The sequence below is a fragment of the Chlamydotis macqueenii genome, chromosome 18, assembly GCF_036417535.1.
Source record: "Chlamydotis macqueenii isolate bChlMac1 chromosome 18, bChlMac1.mat, whole genome shotgun sequence".
NCBI classification, from domain to species: domain Eukaryota; kingdom Metazoa; phylum Chordata; class Aves; order Otidiformes; family Otididae; genus Chlamydotis; species Chlamydotis macqueenii.
In genome coordinates this window covers 12,010,536-12,034,080 of record NC_141573.1, presented here as the reverse complement: position 1 = coordinate 12,034,080, position 23,545 = coordinate 12,010,536, and the positions used below count along the sequence as shown (strand labels likewise).

The 23,545-nt window shown below is 41.2% G+C and overlaps 1 protein-coding gene across 11 annotated transcripts in view; it reads left to right on the top strand.

Annotated features, from left to right (window-relative positions):
- The window catches only part of TNRC6C (trinucleotide repeat containing adaptor 6C), a 327,104-nt gene that overhangs the window by 251,067 nt on the left and 52,492 nt on the right, over nt 1-23,545 (top strand). For all 11 annotated transcript variants that reach the window (XM_086762532.1, XM_086762539.1, XM_086762534.1 and 8 more), the window contains one exon: nt 19,556-19,882. In XM_086762532.1, the coding sequence (XP_086618658.1) occupies nt 19,556-19,882 (327 nt within the window). The remainder of the gene's footprint in view (nt 1-19,555; nt 19,883-23,545) is intronic.

The window sequence follows — 23,545 nt, the reverse complement described above, 5'->3', positions numbered from 1 at the left end:
TAGATTATTTTAATGCTTTTCCTGAGTTGTTAAAAATGGTAGCCCATACTTTACAAATCCTACAGGACTACTGAAAATGTCTGTTTAACCAGCTCGGGTACTCGTAAGTGCTCTGAAGCATTCTGGGTTTGCGTCGTGCATCTGATCATTCCGGTTATTCTGGAACTGGTTAGGCAGTGTAGCATGCCTTAGCATCCTAAGAGGTGCTTACTCATTAGGTTGATTGTAGGTCCGAGATCACCAGGAGAGGAGGTGATTTTCTTGTTAAGCATCCTGCCCTAGCTTTGTGGCATGGCAGCAGTGGCTCACACTAAGCAGTCTTGGGGGACCTGCGTTTAATGGCACCCCCAAATGCTTTGGACACTCCTCAGCTGCCCTGGGCCTGTCAGCAGCTATTATCACTGTTTGCCCAGGGGGAACAACTGAACCTGAGGCATGCTTCAAGCTCTTGGTTGCCTCTTCCCATGTTAGCAGAAGTAATTCTCCTCTGTCTTATCATAGAGTTTCCTGAAGATACATCCTGCTGTTTTCAGGATGCCCGTAACATTTCTGACGTAACTTCTGATTTGACTGCTTCTGCTTTTTTTTTTTTTTTTCTTTTTCCCCCCCAGCAGCCTCCATGGAGCCAGACCTTTTTACCTTTCCAAGGCCAGACAGGCTTTCATGAACTTTTGTTCTGAAGCACATGAGTTACTAAGCCAGAACTGACAAGACCTCAACTCCGCTAAAAATTCAAATGCTACCCAGAAGTCTGACATTCGCAGGACTTAGATATATGCCTTTAGGTGAGCAAGAAGGGATTTTCTTATCCATCTCCCCACTATCAGCCCCAACAGATGTTCTTGAAAAACGTTTTGTTTATTGTTGGAAAGTCATCTTCGCTCTTGGCCTGAACAGTCTTTCCTGTAACTTAAGCTCGTTCTTTCTTGGCTGATTTGCCCAGTATGTGGAGAGTAGGTCTTTCCCCTCCTCTGCAGGCGCCTCTTTGTGTGTCTTCTTTTTTACTTAACTGCCCATTTAGTCTTTCCCTGGGCTAATGTTTTCAAGCTATTTTTCAAACTGTAATAATGTATCTTTCTCTTCTTTGGAAGTCCTTCCAGTTAGTCCAGAACTATTTTTTAAATGTAATATCTGTAATTGGAGGATTATTAAGTAACTTATGAGTTAACCTGTGTAACTATAACCTAACTACTGCTGTTTGCAAGTAAAATCTAAGGCTTATTTTTTTATGCCTTTCAGGCTCATGCCATTGTACAGCTTTGTAATCAAAGCTGTTTCATAGCAGTGCTGCTGCTGATTCTTCTTATTCAGTTATCTGTCCCTGAATTTAGCTTGCTTTAAGAAGCTCCTAGATTTTGGATGCCCTCTTCTCCAGTTCTGTAAGGATCTTGAATTGATAATGTGGAGTTTCTCCTTCCAACTCTTCCTTTCCTCCCTTCTCCTTTTTGTCCACCAACCATTTTCTCTCTGCAGGTAGTCCCCTGGAGCATAGATGTAAGTGTATTATTTGCCTTAATTCCCCAACAGTTTCCATTACTGTTGTTTAGGCCTCATTGACAAAAGAGGAGGAAGCTTTCTGGCTGTGCTGGAGGTGGTAGGCTGTCCTGCTGCATTTTCAGTTCTTTTCTGATGTATGTACAAGGAAGGCCTTTCCCTCCCGTTCTGTCTGGCCTTTGAGGAGTGACTCCTCAGCAAGAGAAAGTCTTCAGAGTGAAATAGGAAGAAAATAGTGTATTCAATGCTATGTTTCTGACATAGACTCCATCATAATTCGTATCTTGCTATCTGCCATCTTCAAAGAATAATGATTTAATATTTTTTTCTTTCTCATATAGTTGTTTCTAATCTTATCCAACTGTCACTACAGGAAATCAAATGGGAAGTCTTCTTCAGGCACCTCAGTTGTTTAGCTCTTCCTTCCCAGAAAGGATTAACCAGACTGTGGGTCCATGTTCTTCACCTTTTTTGTCCCATGCCGCTAGCAAACTCCAGAACTTGTGTGTCTGCCTCACTTTTCCTTCACTGTAATTCTCAGAAAACTGTTCTACTTTGTTGTTATGAAGTAGTTTTCAGTGTACAGTGCCTGTCCATAGCTCTATCCACTACTTCCCTTTGTGAGATTTCCCCTCTATTGCACAATAAAGATACAAACCCCACTAAATTTGCTAAGGTGACTCTTTAGTGCCTGACCACTTTTTGCTGCTGTAGCCTCCAGTTTTCCAGTAAAAAGGCAGTTGATCTTTCATCCAGGTCAGGTTTCTGTTCTCTTACTGCAGGTGAATGAGGCTTGCATCGGAAAATGTCATTTCCCACTGTGGTCATTTGGGATCACTTTCCAGCTTATTCAGAATAGATTTTTCAAAAAGCTTGCTTATTGGCTTCTAATATTACAACTTCAGGTGCCTTGTCTTGGCATCTGGGAAAAGATCCTTCCTAATCTCCATTGCAGAGTTTGTCATCGTTATCCTTTTCCTGTTTGAGTAGTTGGAAGGACTGTTGATAACTGCTTAGATCTCACTGGCAACCTCTGTTAGACATTCCCACTTCCGGAAAGAGACTTCTGCCGTGAAAGTCAGTCCACCTTGAGGAGGAGCTTCTGTCATGGTTGGCTATGGTCGGGGCACGAGCATCCAACAGAACAGTGGAATTGTGTCAGAATTTTCCTTGTAGATGTGTGGCTTGCTTATATTCTTCTAAAAAGAAAAACAATAAAGAGAAGGTGAGTAGAGACTAAGCATAGTTTTGTTTATTGATGCGGAAATAACTCTTGAGAGTTTTGAAAGTATATTAGCAATAACTTTATCAAGTTGGAAGTTCAATTTGAAAATGTTCTGAAAATTCCAAAATACTAAATCACTTTCTTATATATCAGATCAGGTCTCCTCGCTATCTGTTGATGGTTTATAGCATCCTGTTTTGTTCAGATATGTTGTGCAGTGTTGCTAAGTCAGTTCTGTGAGCTTGCACAGCATATCTCCATTTTGGTCCTTGAATACTAAATACATTTTTGAATATGAAGTCTTTGTGATGTGGTGCCTTATTATAGTTACAAAGACTTAATAAAAAATCTAATTCTAATTTCTACATAATAACTTAGACACATAGTAACAATAAACACCTCAATCCATGATCACATTGTACACATCCTGGAATGCAGCCGGGATGTTGTAAAGCTTACAGTGTTCCGCTCCATTGGATTGGCACCGCCTTACCGCGCCCTTGCTTTTCACATTTTTGTGCCTGTTTTTTAATTGATATTGAGAAAATGTTTTAAAATACTGATTTACCTTATTCTTTTAATGGAACGATTGACTTTCTGAGGGATGTTTAACAGAACTTGAACTGGACCTTGTGCTTGGGCTGACGTCATGGTCGTCAGCGCGGGCAGTGACAGATATGACAATACCGTGTGCTCCCCCTGCTGTCAGTAGCTGCCTTCTCACACAGAAAGTCTTTGAAAAGTAAAGGAACAATGTTGGTTGTAATTCTGAAAGATGATTAATGTTAGATAGGGCCCATTTTTGCCTGAAGTATTTCGGTGAGTCTTCAATATGAGTTGAAGGTAAGGTCGGGGTCGTCAGGACACCATTAATACCATCAGCCGGCGATTATAACTTCCTCTTTATTTACACTGGGAACTGGGGGCGTCTTAGATTTGCTGACTGTCCTACTCTAATGTGCAAGAAATTACTTTAAAAAATGGAGTGAATAGTACATTGTTTGGTAGATCTGTAAAGCCATTAAAGAGCTGTTATTTTTGTGACCTGCCTAGACAGGCATGGCATTTTCCTCTTTCTTTTGCGCTTGGACTTATTGCAAAAAGTTTTCTTTATTTTCTGCAAAAAGCAGAAATAAAACTCTTTGGAAACTAGACACAATCATTGCAGGTGTGGGAATTTACCAAAAGTTTGTGTGTATAAGAAAGAAAAATCTTGGAGTGTCACATATTAAACCAAGCTGTATTTCACAGGTGAATAGTCCTTAAAATGCTGCTCTTATTTTTTTGGGATAAGTCTACACACATCTATAGGAAGTAAGCGTTTGTATTATACGTGGAGTAAGTGGATATTCCTTCCTAGTAAGGGGAAGACGTGTCTAAAATAAACCAGGCAGAATTTTTGAATTAAAATGAAGTAATAATATTAAGTTATTATTAGTAATCTTTATTAAAACATCTTTAATTTCTTTTAACATTCATGTAATAGAATCTGATTTACTGGGAGTGGCATTTAATTAATTTAATTCAATTTAGAGAGTTAACTCTATTACATATTAGTACAGAAAATTACCTCTGAACAGTCATTTCTCACTGGTGACATGCAGTAAGTTAATTTAGCTCGGAGTTCGTTTGGGTGCATTGTGAGTTCTTAGTGAAAGTTGCTATGGTGACAGCCTGATCAGCCAGCGCTGTCATCTGAAACAACAAACACACCAGCCCCGCTTTGCAGAGTGACACCGCTGCTGCTGGGCTGTAAACACTGCCAGATGGATCCGCTCCGCTCCCTGCTTTTTTCTGGTCCTGGTCTTTTTAGTGAACTTGGTCGCTTAACTCTTCAGCGATGCCAAGGTTGCATTGCAGGGAGTAGTGAAAGGCTTCCTGAGGAATGCGTGGTCGTTAATAGACCTGCTGCGGCTGTATGCTTCTCACAAAGGGATCTGCTGTCAGACGACGTTGAACAAATTGAACTGAGCTGTTGGTTTTTTTGGCCTCATCTTAGCTGCAGTGAAATGATTGCAGAATCCCAGTCAGATTTTAGTTTGCTTTTAGGAAATTTTCCTGAAGAATCTGAAAAGGAGGAGGTCTGAGAACTGCTGGAACTGCTTTCTTCATGTTTCTGAATAATTTAAATCCTGGTTTTCGTATGTGGCATTGATGCACGATGGCACTGGAAAAAAAAAAAGAATCTATTTGGCTTAAGCTGAATTAATTAAGAGTTTGCTTCAGATTCTCTAGGCTTGGCTATCAGGTAGATGAACACTTAGTTCAGAACAAAAAACTTCCACCAAAGAGGCTATCTTTGCGAAACTCATTCAGAAAAACACTCTCTGCATATTAACTGTCATGCTTAGATTTCAGAGGAAATACCAAAAGAACTGAAATATGAATTTTAAGTTCGATATATATTTTTTTTTCCCTTCTAGGTCAGTATGCAGACATAAGCAGTAGTTTCTCTAGAGCATGACTTTTAATTTTACTGGGTTTATCTGAATAAGGGTTCATTCTTATTTTTGGGCTTCAGATTTTTCTCAGCTGCTCATTTCTGAAGGCAGAAGACAGATATTTCCACAGAACTGCTTCTCTTTCCAATCCTAGAAACTGCATCCAAGATAGAATGTAGAACCCTAAACTGTTTTCTTGATATAAAATCTGTGAAATTTTGTAGGTACAGTCTCCTAAAAGTGGTAACGGTGTCCCTATGGTTTTTGAGGACCTGATTTGCTCAGAGCCTTGCTTCTCAAAATAATTTTGTTAAATATAAATGAACAGATCTTCAGTTAGCCCAATAAGGATTCAGAACTTGAAATTACAGGCCAGAACATTACAAGTTTAGCTTTCATTGAGCTGACTACACGCACAGTTTCTCTGGGTGATGCTACCTGAGGCACTGACTGATTTAAAATGATAGCTCAGATATCTCTACGCTATCTTTAGGGCCGTACTATAAACATACTCTTAAGCCTTCTCTTAAGATAGAATGTGAACTGGAAGGGGTATGCCAAAATTACAGAGGCTTTTACTGGTTGCCCACAAAATCGTTACTATTTTAGTATTGCACATAAAATATTCATTTGGTACCATAAATGTACATGACAGTAGGGCCAAGGCTTTGTGTTTACACAGGGCTCTAGTCAGTTTGACATGTACGCGTAGTCCCCTGATTTCAGCAGCACAGCCAGGGTCAATAAAAATTATGTGAATGTCTCAGCAGCAGACTTGTAATCTGCAAGCAGTCGACACTGTACTTCCATAGAAGTGTCTCAGAGGAGTTAAATAACAACGCGACCTGCTTCCCCTGCGTCCACCCCCCAACCATAAATAAAATAACTGGAGAAGCTGTATTTCTGGTGTCCAGACAAGAATGTGTGCATTTGTATAGTGAATCTGAAGTGCCCAGGCTGTGTTAGAGCCAGTGTGGATTTGATACGAGTTGTTGTGTATAAGCACGTGTTCTAGGCCTGGGGCATCCCTCGCGTGCTGATCATAGGCTGCCTGCACACGCGGCAGGTCTGATGGGTGCTGGACGTATTGATCGCACTGTCCGCATTTTGAGGTATTGATCCATAAACACACACTGGCAATTTCCAGATGTTCCAGAAAGACAACCGGAGTCCTTTCTTTCCAGCTCAAATTTTAAAGTGGAAAAAGAGGTTGTACCACATGTAGCGTGAATGCTTACTGTTCCCAGTTGTCCTGAGTGGGATGCTGGCACTGACTGGGACACCCTGAAACTCCAGGAACTTTGCAGGCGCTGGCCTCGGGTGCAGCACATACGTTCTAGGTGTGATATAGTCTGTGCACTACGTACCGCAGCTGAATAGATTTCTGTAAAAGCAATCCAAGATAGGAATGATGGATATATGAGATATCTCTTCATGGTACTCAACCACTTATGTATTTGAAACTGGAAGCGTTTGAGCTATGATTCACTCTCTTCTCTTTGAGCCCCAGCTGAAGAGCTGCCTTCAGCATCTCTTCAAACCTCAGCAGCCGCGTGGGGTGAGCTGGGCCCTCTGCACTCCGCTGGATTGTGCTGCAGAAGGACCGACTCTAACCGCAACTGTTTGACACAGCGTAGGCATTAGTCACTTCCTAAGGCACAGGTTTGTTTACAATAGGATTTTTGCCTCTGCTTACTTAAATAAAAAGCCGTGTGTTAATCTGTCAGATGGTGATCCATCGGATTGCCCTGCTTTCTGTATTGTTTTACACAAATCTCACGGCTTGTTCTTGTGAACTGTAACCTGAGGGTGCATCGCTGTTTGAGGGGCAAAGGAAGTTTTAGACTCTTGTACAGAGTAAACCAGTGGACACTGACATTATCCTCTTTGTCAGTTACTTACAAACATGTGAATTACTGTGAATTTTCATATTTATCTCTTTGTGTGAATGGTTTAACAGGGACTGGGTTTCTGCTGTAGAGATTATTTACTGTTCAGTCTGTGCCTCGAAGTGGCCCGTTGAATTAAGAAAAAAGAATGTCACCCGTGTGATGGCTTAGCACTATTTGTAAATTTTTTTTTTTTTAATTCCTTTCAACATGAAAACTATGTGTAAAATATTGTCTAATGAGATTAAATGCACACAATCAGCTAAAATTAAAGGATTCGATTCCTTGTTCTGCCCAGACTACATGCTTGCATTTTCCCACTAGTGCTTGCAGTAATAGTAGTGTTAGTATTGTGTAATTTAACTCTAAGCTGTTTCCTGTCTTCTCTGACTCTTTTATTGTATAGTTGCTGATGGGGTTGCATTGCCTGGAGAAACACTTAGGAAGGGTTTGGAGGGTGAGAGCAGAGGTGAAGGAGGGAGCCGTACAACAAGTCATGCCTGTGACTTGGTCCTGATACATAAAACGTACATGTGTTCCCAAATTGTTGAGATCGTGTTTGTGAGACTCTCGTGTCCTGTTGATGGGCTAGAACATAATGTGTGCCAGTTGGAGAGGGTCCAGAGGAGGCCACGCAGATGCTCAGAGGCTGGAGCAGCTCTGCTGTGAGGCCAGGCTGAGAGAGCTGGGGCTGTTCAGCCTGGAGAAGAGGAGGCTCCGGGGAGACCTGAGAGCGGCTCCCAGTGCCCAAAGGGGGCTGCAGGGAAGGTGGGGAGAGACTCTTCAGCAGGGCCTGGTGTGACAGGACGAGGGGTCATGGTTTTAAAATAGAGGGAGGGAGATTTAGATTGAATATTGGGAAAAATTTTTTTACCCTGAGGGTGGTGGAACCCTGGCCCAGGTTGCCCAGAGAGGCGGTGGATGCCCCATCCCCGGAAACATTCCAGGCCAGGTTGGCCGGGGCTCTGAGCAACCTGATCTGGTTGGAGATGTCCCTGCTCCTGGCAGGGGGTTGGACTGGGTGGGCTTTAACGCTCCCTTCCCACCCAAACCTTTCTGGGATTCTGTGATTCTGTGAACATAATGTGTGTTTCCCTAGCAAGTCTTTTCAGAATTAGTTTGTGGGGTTTAGACATTTCTAAATACTCTGGGAAGGAATAAAAGACATGAATTCTCTAGCTGTGAAGAGGGCTGAGCTCACTTTATAGGAAAGTCTTATATCAGAAACCTGAAAAAATCTCTGCAAATGTTTCTGAACACTGGCTGAGCAATCCCTCTCTTCATTCAGAGCTGCCCTCTCGCTTCTCTGTGGAGTAGTAGTTTCTTGCACAAGCTAATCATCTCAGCAAAGACTCTCATCTCCTTTCTGTCCTTTTCAGACAGTTCTTAATGCTGCAGCTGTTTCTTAATGTTATTAACACGAGTGATTAAAAACTTCTGATAACTTCATTATTTTCCTTTTTTTAATAGGCAAGTTGGCTTTCTAATGTCAGTGTGTCCTGCGCTGGAGGTGGAAATTGAGTTTACAGGAGTCTGAATTCAAGGTTAAATGTATGATGACATGTTAAACGAAGTACGCCTGTGCTGAAATGTCAGAGGCTTCAGGACAAATACAGTCTAGAGACTGGCTTCTAGCATGACAGATTTGTTTGTTTGTTTGTTGTTGATTTACCATGGGTGCGTATTTGAACAAGTCTGAGTGTAGAGTGATGTATGTGATTAATACTGGCATTTGAGTTACATGAACTCATAAATGCAACCTCACGTTGCCTGTAAATTGGAGAACTATTGCTTGAAAGAAAACAGATGAGTTGTTAAGTCTTGAAAGTTACCATCTGTTACCAGTTCACGTCCTGGAGGAACGGAGCTATGATAATTTAACTGTTCCATTACCCAGAATCTTGATTTGTGGCTTGGACTTTTAAGTTTGTGGCCTGCTGTATATGGTCCAATTTCTATTCATCAATTAGGCCGTGGTAAACCATGTGTGTGCACCGAGAGCCTTCAGTAAACATGAGAGAGTTTGACTTGCAGTGAAAGAGCATCATAATTTGCTTTGGATTAGCAATCTATTGTTGATGACAACCTATCAACCTAATTAGCTGTACCATTTTTAATGGCAGAGCTAATTAATTGTGAATTTTAAATTAAAATTATAATCAGTGCTAACATGGAGGAAAGCAGTGAGGAAAATATGAGAAGCTGTTGAAAGTTTAAGTATTCTTCCTAAGACTGCTGCATGTGAAACCAACCTGAATGATGTAGAATGGGATTGAGGAAAACTTTTTAAAATACGTGTTGAATCACAGAAAACAGGTTTTGTATCTTTCTCTCAAAAGAAGTATTTGACACTCTGTCTGCTGACAGATCTGAAAGAAAAAAGAAAAGTAGATGCTGTTCAAGAAAGGGAAATAAAATCTAGTATCTGAGCTCTGAAGTATGCGAGGAGCTATGTTTTTATCAGAAGCTTCTCGAATTCTTAAGAGAAAAGTTAAATTTGTGGATATAGGGTTTTATCAATGGAGTTGGGCTGGGACTGTTTGCCATACAGAAGTTCTGCAGCAGGGTGGGCTGTGATGGGCTTACAAAGAGAATGCAAACCCTTTTGTGGCGGGGGGATAAAACGTCATTCCCTATTGATACCATTTCAGGTTAACAGTAATCAAGAACAAAATGGAGAGGATCCAGACAAGTGGGGCTGATGAAGAAAGACCATGTCTTAAATTTATTTAAAAACAGCAGAAACTGGAGAGTGTGCTGTGACTATCAGCCTGAGAGAAAAATTATTTCTTTGTCATGGCTGAGGGAAGTGGGAGAACTAAATAAGATGGATTTGGAGCTCCATTGTACATGTAGCATTGTAGAAAATAATGCTAGAAAAGTTCTTGAGAGGTCATCTGTTCCATCCTCTTGCACTGAGACAAGATCATCAAACCTGTATCATGTCTGCAGATAATCCTTAATCATCCTTATTGTTAGAAATTTAAATCTTAATCTCCCTGGCTGCTATTTAAACTCAGGAAGTCTTGTCTTATTCACTGGAGGACAGAGCAAATTGCTTCCTCCTTTTCCTTTGTATTTTTTTCTTTTTTTTTTTGCTTTGTGTACCCAGTGTCTTCTGGACTAAACTACTTCTTTGCCTTCTGTCTACTGCGATAGTTCGTGTTTCCAGATTTCCTTGTCCTTTGTACTCTTTCTAGGTGGTCCAGCTGTTTCTTGAAGAGACTGTTCAGTCTGTGCCTGGAAGTGGCCCGTTGAATTAAGAAAAAAGAATGTCACCCGTGTGATGGCTTAGCGCTATTTGTAAATTTTTTTTTTTTAAAATTCCTTTCAACATGAAAACTATGTGTAAAATATTGTCTAATGAGATTAAATGCACACAGTCAGCTAAAATTAAAGGATTCGATTCCTTGTTCTGCCCAGACTACATGCTTGCATTTTCCCACTAGTGCTTGCAGTAATAGTAGTGTTAGTGGTCAGCCGTGGGTACAGGCAGTGCTTTAGCAAAGGCTGAAGTAGAAGCGTTACTTTGAGCCTCATAGCTGGTTATTTATTCCATTACAAAATTGTCTTCTTACAGAGCCTGATCCTTTTACTTTACTTTGGTTTGTGTTCTGCTAAAACATTGCATCTTTTTCTGCAGAACTGCTGTGGGGTGAGTGCTGTTCTGCATTTAATTCTTCCTGCCTAATAACTTGACTTTCCTTGTTGAATTGCAGTCACTTTTTAACACCACTTCTCCAGTTTATCATTGCTGAGTTCTGGCCCTATCACACAGCAATCTGATCGCCCTCATCTTTTTCCTCCCGAGTTTGGTGTCATTTGCAGATTTAATAAGGATATTCTCTAGTCCATCATCCAGTTGTTAACAAAAATATTGAACAGCGTAGGCTCGGATCAAGTCCCCATGGAATCTATTCTGAAACATGCTTCTGTTTTGATAGCAAACCGTTGATTCTCCCAGGGAATATTTCAGCCGGTTTTGCATTTAGCTCACATTTCCCCAATTTACTTATGACAGTATCAAGTACGAATTTCATGTCAGAAACCATTACAAAGTTAAGATGTATGGAGAGAGCTTGGATGGTGGGACATGGATAGAATATGTGAGAAAACAGGTAGAATTTGTTTGAACTGAAGCAGATGACTGGGTGTGGGTGGAGGGAGGAACAAATGCCTGTCAGGGTAGGAGTTGGGGGTCAGCTGGATTTGTGGATAAACTGCTCTAGAGTCAAAGAGAGGTACGTAGTGGATGAAGTCCTGAATGTTTCTTTATTTCAGACCTTTGCATAAGATCAGCCGTGAAGAAGGTAACACCTGTAATTAGATGAATTAGGAAGATGAACAGAAGAAGATGAGATAAAAGACTTACAAGAGCTAACAAGGGACTGATTCAAGGAGGGTTTGGCTATCTGAAAGGTTTCTGATAAAGCGCGTGTATTAAGACATGAGATTCTAGCTAAGGAAATACCGTTGGAAATGTCAGAAGCCCTTACAGCTCAGCTTACAGAGGCAGGTTAGCTACAGGGGTGCTGCAGGGAGGGCAGAGTAAGGAGGACAAGTGGGGGCAGCAGTGGCTCGAAACGTGTATGCTGTCAGGGCCCTAGGATGCGGAGACAAGAGAAGAAGAGTAAGAGGGTAAACAGTGTGACTGTGGGTAGGGAAGCACGTGGAAAGAATGTGGAGTTACCTGAGAAGGCACAAGGACAAATAGCAAGCAGGTCACAAACTTTTGTGTTAGTGGTTTGGAGAGGTTTTGTTTGCCTGGCATGCAGAAAGCTACGAGGCCCTTACACTGCAGGGATTTTCTATGTTTTTCCATCAGTAACTGAGGTGGTATCTGTTGAAAATGTATTAACTCAAGTATTTAAATTCCTCCATTATTCCATGATTTATGAAGCTATAATTTGTTTACTACTCCTGTTAATTTTCCCCAAAGGATTTCTACTCTTTTTTCTTCATTGGTACAGAATTTGTCAATATTAACTTCTGCAAAAAGAGTGCAGACTCATAGTTTCAGAGACACTTTATATAAAACCATGGAAAAATGCCCTAGTAAATTTTCTGGGTATCTTTTTGGCCTAATTTCCTAAGGAAATGAGGCTTATGGGATCGGGTTATATTCCGGTCTCAGTCTCCACGTTTAGCTTTAGAAATTCCTGGCTGATCCTGACCAGAGGTCCACAGAGGTTCCTTGAGATGTGCAGCTGGGTGCAGAACAGCACCTTAGTGCCGTTACTCCCTTTCCCACGTATCTGATGAGGTCTTAAGGAGAGTTTTAATGTGAGTTTAATGATTGTCTGTTCTGGTTAGTCTGCCAGCTGGCCAGTCAACCAGCGGGGAGCTTTAGAATCATAGAATCATAGAATGGTTAGGGTTGGAAGGGACCTTCAAAGGTCATCTAGTCCAACCCCCCTGCAAGGAGCAGGGACATCCCTGACTAGATCAGGTTGCTCAGAGCCTCATCCAGCCTGGCCTTGGACGTTTCCAGAGATGGGGCCTCCACCACCTTTCTGGGCAACCTGTTCCAGTGTTCTATAACTCGCATCGTAAAAAATTTTTTCCTAATTTCTAATCTAAATCTGCCCCCTTCTATTTTAAAACCATTACCTCTCGTCTTTAAATAAGCCGCGGTACTGTTAACACTAATGTCTGTTTAAGAAAAAAATGTTTAGTACTTCAAAAATTGTGAAATATAACCAAATTGAATACACTTTCCAGCTTACTTGCGTATTTATATGATTCTAGCAGATACAGGAATGAAGATTAAAGTAAACCCTTTAATTTCTAAGAGGTAACATGGAAGTCTCACTCTTGGGAAGATGATTTGCAACTGGCTTGTCACTGTGGGTCCTATAAGTTATTATGATTTCCTCATAAAGTACTGGTTTCCCACAGATGGTTGTAAAATCTTTCTGGATGACGTATTTTGAAAGGAGGTTTGCCAGCATCAAAATTAGGAATTCATTTTTGACTGAACTGCGATTCATGGGATAGATAACAAGTAAATTCCAGTGTTTAATATGTATCAATTTATGATGGGTAGTTACCTGCTAGCTTCATGCAGCGATCGTATGTCTGAACATCGTTTTAGAATGAATTATGCTCATATCTTGATGAAGCCTGTGAAATGTGTTCAGATGAGCGGATCAGACTGGGAGCTGCAGGGTGGGGTTTGAATTCATCCTAGTTTAAATCCCTTCTCAGGTGAACCCAGAACCGTTTGTTTATGGTTGGAGAGCTCCATCAGCCAGTGAACACGCTGGTAAACGTGGTACTCGGAGCAAGCAGGAGAGCCCTTACCTGTAGGTATTTCCTGAATGAAATGGCTGTCTTTCACAGAATCCATTTTTAAAAAACTGTTCTTTCTCCTACTGTTGTAAAAAGACTTTTCCAGTGCAATTTGGGGGTAAGCTGGTGCAGTTCTAGATGGGTGCATATGTATGCAGAGCTTTGATTTGTTTTTCTTTTCTGGAGCTGTAAGCTCTGGCTGTTCTAATTAATTATGCAATGTATAACAATACATCAGAATACTAGTTTTAATCAGTTGCAGCTTAGGTAATACAGAAGGAATAGCAATTATTAAGAACTAAAGCTGATTCCTGGAGGCGTGAGGCTGAGACTGGCTGTGTGACAGCACCATATACTGTCACTCCTCCTAAAGCAGGGATGAGGGATTAGATAGTGTGTCTTTTTGAGGAGCTTCCTTGGTTATCTCCTACTACAAAATTACACAGAATTGAGTTATCAAAGATGGTTGAGAAGTCCCGAATCCTAGCAATTGATTTAGAAGTTTTCCGTGAACTTTGCAGCTTCATGTTAATTCCTAGTCTTCGAATTTCCTGGCAAAAATTTCAAGTTCTGTGTGGAAGGTCTAAGTTGGTAGAAGTGAGGGAGTCTGTAGAGACTGTTGGGAAGGGTAGGTGATGGTGAGAGGCTTTACAAGTGGGATGTTGAAAGACTTACGGAAGGAGGCAGGAAATGTTGCAGAAGTCAAGGGAAGGAAGTGGAGAGGAAGTGTCTGGAAGAGGAAGCAGGAGAAGATGCAGTGTGGTCAGTTAGGAGGTCAAGTGGAGGGGGGAAGTAAACCAGGAAAAGACTTCATTTGTTCTTACTATGAAGTAAATGATAAGTTCAGGAATTAGTGCAAGATTGAAGTGTTTCTTAAAATAAATGGTGTTGAGTTCTGAGGCCATAATAATGCATATCTTTTTACTTTTCACCTTAAATGTGGGATTCGATGTCAAGCTGCAGCTTCTGGTTAAAGCCGTTATGAATACTAGTAAAAACTAATTTGGGGATTTCTCTTGGCTTTAGACTGTAACTTTTCTGCAATTTTTTTTTAGAAGTTTGTGCTTGGGGGGGGGGGGGGAAGATGCAGACAGAAAATTACTCACTTTTGTATAGCGACATTAGGAAGTACTAGGTTTTTATGCAATAGTTTACTGAAATACCTTTACTTTTGCCAGTAGATGTCACTGTGGATAAAAAATACCAATGCTTAGTAGACAAAGGAGGTAATTTGCTAAATGAAAATTCATCCTTTGAAAGTAGACTGGGGGGGCAACATTTTTTTCCTGAAGAAAGCCTTCTTTTCAGCATATAAAATGGATTTCTTACTAATCGGGACATCTAATTTTGCCCACTACAATCCTGTATTTTTTTGTTATCTCCGCTCGACTTGGGTAAGTTCATGTCTTTCTGTCTGACTTCACAGGGGTGTCTGTGTGAGCGGGCTCCTGTTCAGCTCTGTTTTGAAAGCATTCAGTATTTGGAGGGGGCTTTAATAAGCCCCAGTTGTCGCTACAGCATGTATGTGCGGGGAATTGGACGTGGAGGTGGTGGCTTCATTAAGGTTGATTTGGAGGGGGGAGCACGATGAGAAAAAAAATTGCCCATATGATTGGCTGGGAGAATAGCTCTGAATTATGGGATCCATCTGTTTCCTGTAATGAATTCATAAACCCATCAAACAATGACCTGAACGAATTGCTGAAGGAAAAAAATAATACACTGGCGTGATGTGTTTTACACAGTGAGGCATTGGCATTGTATAATCAAAAATTCTTCTCACATCCAGCACTTTGTAATGGAGCTGCTGTGTTTAATAGAAGCTGTAAATAAATCCTGTCACAGTAGCAGCCAAGAATGCATTTCTGGGTTTAACTGTTTCTCCTCTGGAATGTCTGGCCCTTGAAGGCTTTAGAAATGCAAGTTTTACAGAGCCGGAGTGGGGGATTCTGAAACCTAGAGAAATGTTAATGAGGTGAACGAAAGGAAAAAGCTGCCATAAATCAGTATTATGTGGCTTAACCAGTTTCCTTCATTTATGCATGTTCTTTCCTTATGTCATAGAAATGTACTTAAAAGCTATTGTTGTAATTGAAATCTGTTAGACTGATCCTATTCATTATATTAATAAAATCCACCTACAATTGCTCGTAACACTTTTTTATGCAGTTGGGATTGCCGAGATTGTAATCATCAAAAAGCATATGGAGTAATTACTGGATTTGTTTGGGTAAAATTGGATTAAGAAGTTTAAATACCATTAAGTACTGATAATTATTACAAGCAAGCTCATTGTTTAGTATGTGTGTAGCTCTCGGAATGTAGAATAAGCAGATACACATCACAAACATCTTAAGAGCAAGCAATCTCAAAGCTTTTGTTTTATGGCTTTCATTGTGTTTTTGCGAGAGGCTTTCTACTCAAATGCTTTTGCTTTAGCTCTTCAATCATGTGCCGGTTACGAAAATCACTGTATCCTTGCCCGCATACATTTTAAATACTATTTTTAGCGTTAAAGGGAATTTAGCCATAAAGGCCACATTTGGATTCCTGGGTTTCAAACCGCTGCCCACACGACACGAGCCGTGCCAGCACGTTACCTTCAGGTGAAGGGGCAGACGGGCTGCTCCGGCGCGGCTGGCAGATCGGCGGGCCGGCCCCTGGGGCCGATGAAATGTACGGCGCGCAGAGCAGCGCTGTTCTGGGCCGCCCCGCTGACCGCGGGCGCTGGGCGCAGAGGCCTGCTGGCCGCGCGGCTGGTCGCCGGCAGCTTGCTGAAATGTTAGGTCTTTGTACGCTGTGTGTTCTGCGGGGGACAGCCGGCATCTCAAACTGCATCACTGCAGGAAGCAGAACGTCTAAGTGGTTTATAAAGACACTGTTAGAGCAAATATATGACAATTAATAATTAGAAAATGTAATGTAGGCACTTTGAACGGTAGTGTTTCTCACAGTGCGTATCAAATGAAAATTGCTGCTTAAACAGTGCTGAGGATGACTGTAGTGAATAGGTGGTGTTTTCTTGAAGAATACAGCCATAGTGTCTTTGTAATGTATATTCTCCAAATATTACTGCTGTATTTGAAGGCTAAATTCTAGCCTGATATGGAGCTGGAATTTGGGGATCAAGCCCATTTCTGTGGTGTTGTTCACTCTTTTTGCTTTATTACCTGACAATGATGTAATTAAACGGTTATTTTCCAGCTACCGTGATTAGTATACCCAGTGTTCTTGCAAGAGCTGCCATTTAACTAGTCTGAAAGAGATTTTGAGGTACAAAACAAAAAGCACTTTGCTGTGTTGATTAGAGGAAAAACAGTAATGTTAATATGCAGAAATACTTTTATTCAGAAGTGCGGTGTGTTCAGTATTTTGATTTTCTTTGTTCTTTTCTCTCATCTATGATTCAGATGTGTAGAGGGAAACATGGTTTTGAACACTGAAATTGCGTTTCTCTGGCCACACCTTTGCGATGGAACAGCTTTGTTAATTTACATTAGAGCAAAGAGTGTTGTGTGTTCTATGATTTGGCACTAGCGATGGTCATTATATATATATATATATATATACACACCTATTTGGAAGTATCAGATGTGGTTTATATATATACGGTACTGAGAATATAATGCTTTTTAAAAATCAGCCTGCCTTGCTCTCTGAAATGTGTTTCCCATTAATTAATATTCCTTAAGAAAATCTCAGGGCTGGACAAGTATTGCCTCTGCTGGCATTGTGTCAGTTGGTGGTTTTAATTTTCTTGTACACTTTTTTAATTCCATGGAAAAATCATTTCGTAGTTTAAAAAAATAAGCAAAGCAGAGCAGGCTCTGGTCTCTCGCTTTGCCACGTGGTTATCCCTTCCAAACTTTTTCCAGGTGGTCGTCAGGACCTTGGTGTACTTCAGTGTGTGACGGCCAGAGCTGCGCTGGCTGGGTGGGAGGCGTTGGGTGGCGATGCTGGGGGGAGCCGTCCTCATCCCCACCTGCTGCCTCCTCCTGCCCGTGCCCTTTCCCTCCTCTTCCCTGGTGATCTGCTGGCGCAAAGCGTTTGTGTGGCTGGTCTGTTATCCCAGTTGGAGAAGCTTTCTGGCTGAAATGATTTATTATTTTTGGTAGGTCAGGCTGTGTCTAGGCTGCTCTTTCTCAGTCGTGTGGCCGTGAGCAAATCATGTACAACCTCATCCTTTGCAGAAGTACTGGGTACTTCACATTTAATGTTTGTAAACACTTACATCTTTGTAATAATAGTAATAGTAGTAATAATAATACCCCCAAATCTGTGCTTTTCTGGTTTCTGCTCTCCATCTCCCCAATGAAATGGAAATACACACTTTGTTCAAAAACAAAAGGTGTTACTGTTTTAACTACCCTTTCAATTTGCCAAAACAAGCAAAACTAACCAGGAATTGGCTTTTCACACAATTTCATGTTTGGACAAGAGGCACTTAGGTGTGTGCATACAAGTGTTAAGGTGGTGCAGCCTTCCCAAAGCCAGGATGGCGGGCGGTGAGAGCCTGAGCCTGTGCTTTCCATGCAGCAGGTCTGGTACCGGCCAGGCGGTGGTGGTGACCCGTAGAAGCTGACTGTGTCAGACTGTCCAGGGAGCAGAGGAGAGGTTCGTCTCCGGAGGGCCTGCTGTTCAGTGAGAGGATCAGATTAGTTCACAGGTTATGCTACAGTTTTTTTTTTTAAGTCCAGGTGGAATGGTAACATCAACAAAACTTGAAAAAAGACCCATTAAAACGAAGTAATATTTTGTATCGTGTGGGTGACAAATGTATTTATATTGTGGAAACAAAATAGTTTTTACATTCATGTTGAATATGCAAATTTGATATTTGAAATAAATTATTCTGCATTTTGTGACATTTTTCATCTACCTTTTTAATTGTCAGCATTAGGATAAACTGTTTGTTACCAAAGCTGGTGACACATCTTGAAAAGACAAGAAGGTTTTATTCTCTGGTCTGCAGATGTTACTGGTACTTTTAATTTTTTTTTATATTTAAAGTTCCTTTTTTGTTACAGAAATAAGCATAGATGAAGTTGTTTAGGCTTCTAAAATATAAGCCTTGGAGAAGCAAGGTCCTGCTGATTGCTGTCAAACCTGGTGTGTTTTTCCTTGTCCGAGTCCCTGCTCGCTTGGAATCCGCCCTGCACACGACCCTGATGCCTGTTCACTACTGCTGTGGAAGCCATGAGCTTCCACAGGCGTGTCAGCGCCTGGAGACGGGCTGAGCGCTGGTTTGTAGTCTCTGTGTAGTGACACGAGATGTGATTTGCCCTTGTTGGTCGTGCTTGTGGTGCACCGGAGGAATGCTGGGCTCTGTGCGTCTAGGACGCCCGAAGGGTTTCTCCTGGGCGGCCGAGTGGCTCGGGTAGATGCTGCCAAGTGAGTTGAACAAACTCCCCGCCATGCGCTGCCATCCTCGACCGGTGCCGTGCCACTCTGCTCCCGGTACCCCTGGGATGTGCAAGTCATCAAGGGATGACTTTCCAATGAAAGGAACTAATTATGGTAAGAGTTCTAATCATATTTAAATGCTGGAAGTGAAGACATCTGAGAAGTTTTTTTCACTTACTTCATTGTAGAATCAATAGGAAATCAGTGGGTTTCTTTCCTAAATCGTATTTGGTGTAAACACCCAGGCACATACACGGACATACACATTTCTGTGTCTGGGAGCCGTTTGGGTATCTCCATGAGCTTGGTTGTGTGTATATAGATTGCTCTGTCTTCAGCCTGTATGCTGTCTCTCCTCGTGCAGCGGGTAGCAGGTATTTATAGTAAACAACTTCTCTGTTGTGTGCTGCTGACTTCTGATGCAGCCTGGAAAGTGAGAAGTGTGTGAGATAAGGCTGGGGGGTTGCACAGTTAAAAAAAGATGTGTGGGCTCTCACAGAAAGTTGGGTGTGAAGCCTTTGTCAGCTGTATTCTAGTACATGAGTTTTACAGCCGTACAAAATCAGGTTTTTAAATGTAGATTTCAAAATGGTATAAAATGTTTCAGGAGGCTACATACCTAGTAAACTAGCCCTGGGTTCGGCTGTAACACTTTTCTATTTAGAATAGAAATATTTGACCTATTTTATAGTCCATGTTTTGCCAGCAGTTGTTTAGGAGCTGAAAAACGTTATCCCTTTGCTCAGTTCCAGAACAAAAACCCCTGCAGCTTTTCTGATACTAAAGCAATTTTTGGTTTTGTTTTTGTGTAGTGCCAGAACCTATTAAGACCAGTTTAAGCCAGCCCCAACCTGCCGGTACCGGTACCAGTACTTCCACCAGCACTATTACCAACAGCAGCAATGGCAAGCGTGCGTCTGCTAATGGGCAGCAGCCAGCTGCGTCCCGTTACCTGCCTCGTGAGGTGCCTCCTCGCTTCCGCCAGCAAGAACAGAAGCAGCTCCTAAAGCGGGGTCAGCCACTGCCTACTGGGACTCTGACCGGCACCAGCCCAGCACAAGGTACTGGACAAGCAGGGGCGAGTCCTCCTCCACAGCAAGGAGCAGGTGGACAGCATCATCCCAGTAAGACCCAAACAGGTAAGGATTGAAACCCAGTGGGATATCGGCTCGTTCTTTATGTAGATATGCCCTCCACTGTTAGCACAGGTGTTACAAAAAGTTAAGGAATGTTAAGAATTGTCTTAAAATAACAGGATTTAAAGTGTGTATGCTGTTGCTCTTTTTCTTACAAAACATATTATCTTATTTCTAGGATACGGTTTAAAAAGATTTTCTTATTTATTTAGATGCTCAGACCTGTGGGGTCATCTTCCTTTTTTTTTTTTTCTGTTTCTGTGTTAGTTACAATGGATATGATCTTCAGGAAGTGAAATTTATTTCTTTAGTGATCATTCTTACAGACGCATTGTTCGGTTGGGTATTACCAAGTTTTTTTACTGTCATTTTGGCAACTTCAATGTTCTTTAAAGAGAGTTTTGCATATAATTGTATATAAATAAAAAACAGGGACTTTGCTTCTATTGTATTGTGACACTTACACCTTTACTTGCTTGTGCTCTCAGTTGTTATTTTCAGGTTAGGATAACAATACTTTGGGAAAAGTAGTTGAGTATCTTAGGCTTCATTCCATCCTTTGCAGGTAGACACACCGACCTTCTTTTGGCTACTGGAAATAGGCGTAAGTCCCTCAGCGACCTTTTTTCCCTGAAGCTACTCATGAGAAAAGAGGAAGCAGCTCTCTTCTTATTTGCCTGTCTGTGCTTGAGATCATGTAGCTTCTGCTTTTACGGTGGAGATGAGCGCAGTCAGTAATTGGTATAAATCACCTTTTTCATCATTGCTGTGCACACATGTATCACATTAGGCAGAGCAGGTACAGTTTTCTATGGCTTACAAAAAGCTACCTGGACTAAGTCACAAGAGGGGGTTTGATATCTTGCAGATCAGTAATTTCTGTATTATCTCAAGTGTTCCTCGTCATTCATTAACGCTGCCAGATATCACTAAATTTGTGTCTGAACTGTCTGCAGTTTTCCCCTTTGGGCATTAGTGAATCTTTCACTGGTTTTGCTGTACTTGCTGCTGTGATACTGAAGTCCAGCTGAGAAAATTATTTAGTGGTGTCCTTAGAAGTTTTAGTTAGATAAGAAAATAATCTCTCTCAGAAATCGTAGCTTCTATGGTTATCGAGATGCATTTTAAAATATTATTCAGCTACTTCCCAGAAACAGAAATCTGAAAAGGCAAAATAAAACAATTATTTATTGACTTAAAATGTTTTTAGGGAGGGGAAGAGGTTCTACTTCTGTAGAGTGTTTGAATGGAACATAATTGGTTCCTACCGGTTAGAGCAGCACTCTCATCTTCTTTGCAGATCACAGTTCAGCAGGGATAGTGGCTGACATTTATGGCTTCTTTTTGATTTAGAGATGTCTGTTAACCGCCAGGCTAATGATCTATGTTAGAGAGGGAGATATATTAAAAATATATATAGAGAGAAAGATGTTTATTATTTTATTTTCCAAAATCTAGTAATTGTTTATATGGTAGAGACAGATTGACCAACGCAAGTGGCGCAGGCTGGCTGAGGACCAGTGTTAGACTGCTTCCCAGCACCGTTATAGATGTATCTGAAACACCTTTGTTTGATCTTTAAGAAACATACTGTAAATCACAAACCAAAGTCCACCGTAAATCATAACATAATCCATAAAAGAACTTAGCTTGTAAGTGTATACTACTGGCTGTCTGACTTTGATCTTGCCAGATGCTTTTGTGCCTTAAGGTATTAGACTTCTTTTCCTGATTCCTATTTTAACTTGCTGTATGAAATAAGCACTTGTTTCTGTAGCTTGTCAGGCTGGCAGCCGTCAGCAGATGTTTTGCACTGTTGAATTAGTTTGCTTTTTTGCTCTTTTGCTAGTTCTGTGTCAGCACTGGAAAAATTCTGAATACAGTAGAAGCTAGTACAAATGAGAGGAAGAGGAGTGCCAGCAGATTTTCTGCTTCATAGTATGTTCCATACAGTGCAAAAGTTAACCCGTATCAAATTTTTAGCAAAAGTATTACTTGAAAGCAATTAGTGCACAGAGTCAGAATTGTCAGATGGTTGTTTACTATGTAAAGTCACAACAAAAGCTTTCAAAGGCACCTGAAGATCTCTGCACATTCTTGGAGCAGGGAAGAGAATCGTAGACAAGCTAAATCCTTGGCTACTTTTTTGTCTGCTGACAGCAAGAGGTTGTGTTTTGAGACTTAAATGGTTGCATCTTCCTCATAGAAGGAACTTGCTGAATGCTGGAGCTCATGTAGATCTCTCTCCAGCAGGTGGAGCATCAGTTCATTTACAAACTACAAGCAGTTACAGGAGGAGAAAAAATAAATCTGTCTGGCTCGGTTTATAATGACGACAGCTGTGTGCCTGGCTGCTTTGTGAGGCCAGGAGAGGGGTATAGTATATCTCAGTCCTGAGAGACCTCAGGAGGCCATGAAGTACATTTCTTATTCAGCTCTCGAACTGCCTTCGTCTTCACCTTGATAAACATAAAGACCCAAGAAGTAAGAAGAGTATCCAGCAAAGACCGAAACCTTTTCATCTCAGCTGTTAGTATTTGAGTAACTGTAAGCTTTAGAAAAAAATTTTGGGGTTCTGTATCCTGAAAACCTCCAGTACTAAAGTTATGAATTTTCCATGAAATTTAATTCAAACTGGGTCATATTTTTGTGAATATGAAAACAAAGAATTTTAAACCTGAGGATTCAAGACTGAGCAGTACATTGTCAGAAGGAAACTTTTCTCCTTCCATCTCTTACCCTCAGTAGGAACTGTATTTCTATAAATATCTCTGTCAGGTTCCCTAGATATTTCTTGTACTAAAGAGTCTTTGCAAGTAAAAGTTCTCTGGGGAAGTGAAGAGAAGGAACAAAATAGTCGAAGCTGTCCAGAAGAATAAATGTAGGTACCTGATCCACATATAAACAGGAATTTTGTCTGTCTGAACGGCACCTGCATCATAGAAGAGTGATCACTTCATGAACATAAGTAGACGTCTTCAGAGTCTGGAGGCAGTCAATAGTACATCAGTGCCTCGGGCTTCCTCGCTCCCCGGTAACCTGACTGCCGAACCAGAGCTCGTTAGACCTGTGCAGGGTTCTGCCCACGCGAGTCTCCCTGTGTGGCTCCTTTAAACTTACGATGAACAGTAGTAACTTGCTTTTCCTGGATGAGCTGTACTAATCCAAGAGCCGCGGTTGTCGGAAGCTGGCTTCTTGTATCCAGAAGGTGCTCAGTGTAAATTCATGTCTGTAGCTTTTCTTTTTATAGGGACATATTCCTTCATAGTTAACTTGAAATTATGCAACCATATTCCTTCCAGGCCCTATTTATAACTACCTGGGTACGAGGAAGGCCATTAGAGAGACATTGCCAGCCTCTTCGGTGTAAGAATCACAGTATTTTATCTCTTCGCTCTCTTTATCAGCGGTTACTGTTATCTACTGCCTTGGCCTGTCCAAAACACTTATCGGAACTCTAACTGCAGTGTCATGAATTGAAAAGGGTGTTCTGCCGATGTAAGGCAAGTAGGAATTCATGACCACTAATATATTCTTTGTCAGGTTTATGATTTGGAAATACCAGGGAAGTGGATGAGAGCAGTGATTTTTTTTTTTGTTTCTCTTTTAAGGTAATCTATAAAACATTAACTAGACAAACTGCTAAGAGAAGAAATTAAAACATTT